The following is an 8,819-nucleotide window of genomic DNA, read 5'->3' as shown; positions in this document are numbered from 1 at the left end:
CGCGAATATTAAATATCAGCTTCCTCTTAAAATTAAAGAAAAGATCCTGGCGAATAAAAAAGTAATCCAGAAAGCATCGTAACCCTTAAAAGTGTCGCACACAATACGTGACGGTGAGGTAATAACACAGTTATTAACTGTTACTATCAATTAGAGCACTTTCAGCAGAACCTGTGTGTGAGAGAGAGAGAAAGTACAGGAAAAATGTGCCAGTAATTTTAAAGGAAAGGCCTACTCTTAAAAGCTCTTTCATTTCCTTCTTGTACAACACACTATGTCAGCTCAGTTGCTCTTACATCGGTCCTGAATCACTTTTAAGCTAAAACTCCCAGCTAGACATTTTAAGCTAAAATAGGAGCCCTCTGAGAGCTGTCTTGGTTGCAAAAACCAATCGCTTTAGCTAATTTTCCTCCATGAAATAAGGTTCTTGTTCACGCCAAATATGAGTTCCTCATTCATTCGTGTTTTGGCAGCCATGCAAGAGAGCCGGTCTACGGTCTGCACCAAAACTACATGATCAACACTGAGTCGATTCACAAGTTTTCTAAATCTCCTTTCATCATGTGAGCCGTGACGAATGGCTACTATATTTCACACGTAATTACAAAAAAACATTTTGAAATAGAAAGACTCAAACAGTATTTTTTAGCAATGTACTTTATAATATATAGATAGATAGAAAACTGTAGTCGACCGACGTGCTTTACAATATAAAAGACAATATTTAAAGCAATACTCTAGTCACAAACAATAATGCTAGTGAAATATATAAAATGGTGTATGAAGGTGATCATGATCTGTGTATAAATATGTTTGGATTTTGCATTTATTGCCAACTGAGAAACTTTTTACCAGTAAAATATTCTTTATTTAGACTTTAAAAAAAGAAACAACTAATTACGAGTTTCTCCTTGTGTGCTTTTTTTGACGTCACAGATCAGTCACAAGAATGTGGCAAAAAGAGAAGTAAGAAAAGTGTTTTAGTGTGTGTAAAGTGCACACATCAGCTTTAAGGTGCGATTTCTGGACAAACATGAGCAGTGTTTCACTACCGTAGGGATTTCCACCTCGGGCTCACAAAAATATCAATACGAATCTAAAATTAAACCGATCGTAACGCAAAACGGCTTAATATACGCAAGCATTACCAGATCTCTCAGGATACTCTTCAGACAGATCAGGGCTTCAGTTCACTCGAGCGTTTTAGAAGCCGCAGATCTACAGGTTGATAATTCGTCTTGCTTCCTGCATTTTATCGTGTGCAGAAATCTCAAACGTAACTGCCAGCAGAAAGCCCCTTGAGAGCTGGAGCTAACCTTCTGAGGGCTTGAATTGAATGTGACTTTAGAAGGAGTGTTTAATCTAGACGTCTAAATGCTCTCGCACACTCATTATCATACTGTGTCTTCGTGGTGACTTTGACACACCTGGTGGTTTCAATCACACTGCACCTGAACACGACAGGAAGAAGAACTGTGATGTCACTTCCTGCAACAGCCATGCGCTCAATTTAATTTAATTCAGCTTCGGTTCATAGACTAAAAAAAGCTAGACATTTTGAAGAGAATCACCTGGGGGAATATCTAGCAACTATTGAAGTTAATTGACTTCAGGTCTGTAACATAAAAGGCGTGTCTTAGAGAGGCGTTCAAGCAAAGAGGAGCTACATCCTTCATTATAAGTAACAGGATCTTAAAATCTATCCCATGTTTGAAAATGGTCATACTTCGTGTTTCTAGTAAGGACTCCTGCTGCTGCGTTTTGGACCCGATGAAGTTTGTTTTTTAATTGTGCAGAGCACTGGTAGATATTCAGATGAATAGTTTGACAGACAGACAGCGCTTGGATGTGATGTAGATGTTGTTTGATGCTGTGGGAAGCAGCGAGAGATCGAGAGTGAGAGACGGGGGCGGCGGAGCCTGAGCTTCTGATTCAGCACTTTTCTAGCATCTTGGTGGAAGTTTCCAGAAACTTTCTGTCTTTATAAGCAACCAACCATTCTCTCTTCTCATTTCTTTCTGTTACTCAGAGAGAAAGAGTGAGAGAGAGAGAGCAGTGAGAAAGAAAGAAAAACGAGAGGCTGGTTTCCTTCCAAGCATCAGTCACTTTTCCTCTAAAGACCGTGATCAGAGAGACTGAATCTTAACCCTTAAAAGAAGTCTTAAGGTCTAAAATTGTTATGAGCACGAACAAGAGGCTTAAGAGTTTCTTTAGCAGTGAAGAAAATGGAACTTGAAGAGGGAGCAGAAATGTGTGACAGAGAGTTAGTAAGACGCATTAGATCACGTTTGTGACTGATCTTATTAGAGACGTAGTTATCACTACGTTAACTACATTAACATATTTAGCGACTGGAAAAAAGCAGGTCTGCACCAGTGATGATGAACCTGAAATGGGTGTCAGATAACGGAGACAAAACTCAAATCGTGCAGGGATGGGGAGCACCCAGGACCAGTCTTAAAAACACTCTTTTATTTCCTTCTTGGACAACCAATCAATCACAGTCTTCAAACGACTGTGTCATATCAAAGGAGTCAGTCCCGCCTCCTCACTAAGGTCACATTTTTTCCGTGTGTCGGACTTGAAGCGGCGCACACTCTTAAAAAAAGGTTCTTTACTAGTATCAATGGTTCCACAAAAAATGGAATGGAATCTTCTCATGGAATCTTCTCATTCCACAAAAGCGTCTTCACTGTGGAAGTAGGTTCTTTGGATTATTACAATGTTCCTCGCACTACGTTCTTTTAAGAACTGTTCACGAAAAGGTCCAAAGGTTCTTCACTGTGAAAACCCCCTTCAGCAAGCTTTATTTTTAACAGGTCCTGTTGAGAAGACGGTCAAAGATGCAGCAGTGTTATTTTACTTCTATATGTCCATCAACAGGTGGCAGAAGAGAACCACGAGCTGCCTTCAGCAGACACTCTGCTCAGACAGCCATAAACATTTTTCAGCAGTTTTTAATTTTCGAAGCAGGTCTTAGCAGGACAAGGACGTCTGCTGGAGCAGATCTGTTTGGAAGCACAATCTCCGACGTTTCAACACCGTCACGTTCGCAGCTTGCTCATCTTCTCTTTGTCTCTGCGTGGGCATTTAACAGCCACCACATCGAGACATCTCTTCAATGATCATGTTTAGGGTGCTGAGTAATTGTGTCTGAAAAGCATGAAATCCTATAGCCTGGATCTTCTAACAGGAAGAGAGCTGGACGCGGTCTCTTTCTCAACATCTTTAGTCATGCAGACCTTCTCCTGCCTTTCCAGGAAAACTGTAAGAAGCTGGATATGGGCCAGAACAGAAAGATAACAGATTTAACTGATATATGTGTTATTAAAAGCTTAGATAATTCTCCCTGTTGTAGTAGCTATATTTGCACGACTGGATTTTGTTGAGCAAACTTACTGCAAAAAAGGCGAGATATATAGCACCAATACGGTTCACTTATATTAGCCTAATTGGAAAAAGATTTTAAATGTTGAATTGGCGTTGAAGCATGTTGGTCAGACGGGTCATCTGATAGGGTGACCATGAGAGACATATTTCACAGGTGCATCCTGAACATGATTTCTATATTGCCTAAAATATCTAGGTTTTGGCTTTGTTTGTGTGCAGAACCGATCGGTGGATGACGTCGGTTCCTTATGTTTTCAAAATGCTCTCAAGCTACTTTGAATCAAAGAAATACAGAATTCCTGGCAAGGACGCATCGGGGGAAAATGACATGCATGGTCGCCCTACCATCCGATCGTTCTGATTGGCTGTTGAACCAGTGCACGAGAAAGGTGCTGCTTGGCTTTCGGGTCGCCGTCGGCTTGCTGTGTTCCGGGCTTTGAGTCGTGTGAACTTGGTAGTTTTTCAGGCTTTCTAAAAACAGCCGACAGGAAGAGTTAAAAAGAAGGATGCCAAGTCCAATTTTTTTTTTACTAGGGGTGGTAACATTTCTCAACCAATCACAACAAAACTTTAACTAGAAAAGAAAAAACTACCAACCAACAGCCAGCCTGTGAAGAATGACTTGATGAAAAATTACAGTTCATTTCATCTCATTTCTATCAGCGTGGCATTGATTTCCACTCATTCCCTTCTTGCGTGGCATTCATAGCTCACTCTACATTCATGACTTATTTTTCAGGTGAAACAGGAATCAGTGAAGGCAGACAGAAATCAATTCTGCTATACAGGCAGAGTGAGACTTTGCTCATTGGAATTGTATGCCCTGATGAATCACTGCCAGCAAGAAAGTGTACTGGGAAAGTTAGTTTTGACTCATGTGGAGTTTAAAATCTGTGTCTCCTGCACATTTAGTGTAATGAAGTCTCGCTTGATTCCAGTCAGATGTAATGAAGCAAATCTTGCATCAATCTGACTCATGCCATTTCCGTATGCTCTGCATGCCCAAATGTTTGACATCCGGTAGAGAAACAGAGCAATGTTTTTTCTGTGTGAAGTGGGGGAGATGTTGATGTAGCGTCTGCAAACTTTATTTGGAAGAACTCGAACACGTCTCTGTGTGAACTCTGAAACTTCTCAGGTTTTTTGTTCTCCTACAGTATCTGCTGACAACATATATTTGGTCTCAAGCTAACTCGGGTTGTTTGTTTGTTTGTTTGTGCGGATGTGACAGCATGCGGCGAGGACTGAAACCTGCTTTAGCACCTCTGACAGAAAGTGACGCGAGTGAGGTGGCCTTGATGTAGAGCAGAACTTTCCTTCCACAGGGTCTGATCAGACCTCGCCACAGGAAAGTAATTCACACATGAGAACCCATGACCATCTCGACTGCTTCTCCAAGACATCTAATGGAGATTTTGGCCCAAATGAAATTTGCCGAAGTCCCAAAAGTCTAAAAATAACTCAAGGATTTCACATCAAATGACCAGAATGACATGAATGACATAAAATGTTTTTTAATAGCTCTATATGTGACCCTGGACCACAATTTCTTTGAATAAGCAAGCTTTCCATTGATGTATGGTTTGTTAGGATAGGAGCATTGGTCGAGATAGAACTATATGGAATCTGAGGGTTTTGGTATATTTACAGTAGGAAATCTACAAAATGTCTTCATGGTACACGATCATTACATTATATCCTAATGATTTCTGGCATAAAATAAAAATCATGAATTTTGACCCATAAAACGCATCGTTGGCTGTTAATATACCCGTCAACTTATGACTGCTTTTGTGCTCCAGGCTCACATATGTTTCATTTTGCAACCATAAACGGATGCCAACTTCCGACTCATATATGTCTGTTCTATTTTAGGAGAAGCGTCAGCGTTTAGGAGATGCTTTTTAAAAAAAGTGCAACATCTGAGTTGCGCCATAAGCATAAACTAACACATCACCTCACCTCACTCCAACAAACAACACAGTTATGCAAATTAAAAATGTAGCATTTTTATTAAATATTACTATCAGTTTACAAAATAAAGCATTTCACACAGAGTCCTCGACGTTACATTCATCTATAGAGTTCCTGAGTTTGTTAGCATTCATACGGTGCTTTCCTTCACACCAGACACACACGAAACAAGAGTGTGCTCGTGAAGAGATGTTCACACGCATTCACACATGCAGCTTTTTGAGTTCTTGAACGTACGGCAAGACGCACAGACCCAACCGAGGCACTAGTGTCGACGTGCTGGTCAAAGTTCACTCGTTATTTCTGCGATGCACCTAAACATGCAATCGGTGAACGAACGGGTTCGGTCTGACGCCGCGCACGCGTAGTGACGTCTACAAAGGTCAAAACGCACTATGTACAGTATACACGAAATACGAATATAAATATTGCAATATAATATTTAACAAGTTACACATATAAATATATTATAAATTATAAATAGTGCTCGAGAAAGCATTGCTTATCAGTTCAGGCTCGTTTTCAGAGCTTTCGTTGTAGAGGGAAATCTGCAAAAGTTGGCAGCGTGCTTTTGAATGATGAGGCTAAAACGTGAATGAGACACTGTTTTTGGTCGCTCAAACTAGCCGGAAGAGTCTGCGGACATTAGTGGAGTCCTGCTCCTCTAAGCATTAACATCTGAGAAGATCGAAGCGACTCAAACGAGCAGCCTCGAGTCGGTTCTGTCTGATCACGTGTGGCGTAGCGCTCCTAATCCATCCACCAGAAACATCCCAAAGCCAGAGTCATTCACCTCCAGTTTCCAGTTGTCTAGATCGCCTTCGGCCTTGGATTTGGCCATGAGGCGGTTATTTTTGTCCGGAAAGGTCACGATGCGCCAACACGTCCGACTGTGAGGCGTTTCCTTCTTCCACTCGGGCAGCGACACGGTGCAGGTGAGCTCCTCGTTCTTGCGTTGGTTGTAAAAGTTGACACTGAACTGGCCAGACGGACATATCCCAGTGCAGGAAAAATTAAGCTGGACGTACAGGAAATAGCTTCCACTTTCCTTGATGTTCAGCACATTCTGGCTTTTCTCATATGTGTAGAGAGAGCCAATGGTCTTGCCCTTGCTGTACGGGATGGTTTCCCACGCCATCACACCTGTTCTGAGTTCACCTGCGGGGCGGAGACAGAGAGACTTAAACATAGGAAGTCTTTTTGGGGTTCAATACAAGTTCACTCTGGTTTTTTTTGCATTACAGTTCAAAACGTGAAATACAAATGGCACGAGACTTACTTTCGGTGGCTCTCAGGTAAGCAAAATTCTGCATCTAGAAAAAGCAAGACAGAAGAAACAAAACATCAGATACAGGTTTGACTCCTCCTCTGGAATGTGTTTTTTGGCTCTGCAGGGTTACTGAGACGCACCATGTTTTGATCTAGATTATATTGCTTGTTTCTTGGTTTATTAAAACAACACATGCATTGTTCCTTCTTCTTCCAAAAGCAAATGCATAAAATGCTCTGTTGAACTCCTACTGCATCAAGCGGTTTCCTCTGATGTCTTTTTTATGTATTGTTGTTAGTCTCTTAAAATACTGGACCGTTTCAGCCCAACTTTGTTCAAATATGGACTAACCCAGCAGTTGGGATAAAACATATGCGTTAATTTTTTTAACCAAAAAGTTGGCTCAGTCCATATTCTACACAAAGTTGAACTAAAACAAGCCAGCGTGTATTATGTAATAATTCGAACTCTTTCGAACAGTATAAAAACGTCTCTTAAAGCAATGTCATACACATATTATGGTACGTGCAAATGATTTAACTGTCCAGTCATAATAAAGCCACGGTACAGCCTCAAAATACCACGCCACTATATGATTTAAAGCCGTACGCGGACCCACCTTGTATCCCGCCTCTGGAGCGACCAGAGCAGCGCTGACTCCGTCTTCGTGTCGCGTCGTCCGCGCGTTCACCTCGTCCTTGATGTGTTTGGCGAAGTACAGCGCTCCCGCGACCGCGACCGTAAACATGAAGAAGAGCGCGATCACGGACGCGGTGAGGAAGGTGTCCAGACACCGGCTGCGGGGGCGCGCGGCGGCCGACTGGCTCTCTACATCCGGGGACGCGGTCATCTCGAGAAACGGCGTGTAAATAAAGCGATATGCATCGACAGCAGGTGCAGCTCGCGGGTTTATATAGACGAGCCCGAGGAGGAACTAACGGGTTTCCCTTATCGCCTCCTCCTCCTCCCGCCCACGACAGAGAGAAAGAGACCCAGACGCGAAGAGGGAGGTTTAGAGAAAAACCGACTAACTTTCCGCTTCTTTCGCTCTTGCGCAAACGGAGGTGGAAAGCGGGAGGAGAGTAATTGTGTGAATTTCTGTCACCGGCTCCGTATTCCGCTCGTTATTTCATGGAATATCGAGCGCTTGAAACATGCCCCCTTCACACAGTTTGTCGTGTGTTTCGTGTAAACCCTAAGAAGTGAGCATACGCTGCGTGCACACTTACACCGCGACAACAAGCGCTCGATTCGGATCTAGTTTACAAACGAGCTGCTAAGACTCATCCGCATTAACAAAACGATGAATATCGCGATCCATTTCTGATTCGTCTGAGATAAACAAATGTGATTAAACGTCACATTTGTGACGTTATTAGTTTCGGACCCGATTCCAAGAAAAGTCTGAGAGCATAAGCATGCGAACGAAGTGAATGTGGATTCTTTTATTGCTCGAAGCGAAGCGTTTCTCTCATGAAAATCACTCTTAATATTCATATGCAATGTCATATTGCTGATTAACATGACTGAATTGTTGCATCTCCTTTAAAACCCTTTAACCAAACGATGATTCATTTACCGGGAGATGTTCATGAATAATGACTTGTCTTGTAGACTTTGCATTTCTTCACACAACTACTCTTGTTCTTCCATCAGCAGCGTTTAAAGGCATCCCAGGAAGTGCATGTTTCACTTGGATCATTTCTAGATGTTTATGGAATATATGGAATTAGTTTCTGCCTATGAATGTTTCTGGTGATATAACATGATTTTGCACTTTTTATGGTTTGAAAAATAGATCCCAGTGTCTGGAAGTGTCACCTGCATGTGAAAACCTGTGCATCCGAGCCTGAGCGTCTACAGGAAGTGATGTCATGCCACAGGTGCGAGAGCAGCTCTACGCCTACAGTTAGAGTCACTTTCTCAGATCCTTGTTTCCTCCTGTCACTTCCCGTATTACATCACTGATAATACACGTTTTCTCATCTTAAAGCGCAGGAGTTTGATGTTACAGCGCTCTCTCGTTAGGCGGGGAATCCGTTTCTATTACACATCAATCACATGATGGCTTTAATCTCGACGATTTCTGCCAAGCTTCCCTTTTGAAAGTGACTTTGCAGCGCTTCCTGAATGTGGACGGGTCTTTTCGTTTTAATTTCCAGACCCGTGATCAGGCCGTACTTTG

General features: G+C 42.1%; 1 protein-coding gene across 1 annotated transcript; it reads right to left on the bottom strand.

The window, feature by feature from the left end:
• Positions 1 to 5,379: 5,379 nt before the first annotated feature.
• LOC122323213 lies at positions 5,380 to 7,613 on the bottom strand. The gene is made up of 3 exons (XM_043216937.1): positions 7,254 to 7,613; positions 6,644 to 6,677; positions 5,380 to 6,522 (listed from the first exon to the last, which is right to left on the bottom strand). The coding sequence occupies exons 1-3, from the start codon at positions 7,482 to 7,484 to the stop codon at positions 6,095 to 6,097; spliced, it is 693 nt and encodes a 230-aa protein (XP_043072872.1). The 5' UTR covers positions 7,485 to 7,613; the 3' UTR covers positions 5,380 to 6,094.
• Between the last annotated feature and the right edge of the window lie 1,206 nt (positions 7,614 to 8,819).

Source organism: Puntigrus tetrazona, chromosome 1 (assembly GCF_018831695.1).
Source record: "Puntigrus tetrazona isolate hp1 chromosome 1, ASM1883169v1, whole genome shotgun sequence".
NCBI classification, from domain to species: Eukaryota; Metazoa; Chordata; class Actinopteri; order Cypriniformes; family Cyprinidae; genus Puntigrus; species Puntigrus tetrazona.
The sequence above is the reverse complement of the archived record's forward strand: the minus strand, read 5'-3'. Positions and strand labels throughout refer to the sequence as shown.

Bases quoted from the DNA above. Each gene is read 5' to 3' on its own strand.
- LOC122323213 (XM_043216937.1), bottom strand. From the start codon at position 7,484: ATGACCGCGTCCCCGGATGTAGAGAGCCAGTCGGCCGCCGCGCGCCCC. The intron at 6,678-7,253 runs GTGGGTCCGCGT...TGCTTTTTCTAG, and splicing joins CTCCAGAGGCGGGATACAAG to ATGCAGAATTTTGCTTACCT. The intron at 6,523-6,643 runs GTAAGTCTCGTG...TCCGCCCCGCAG, and splicing joins TTACCTGAGAGCCACCGAAA to GTGAACTCAGAACAGGTGTG.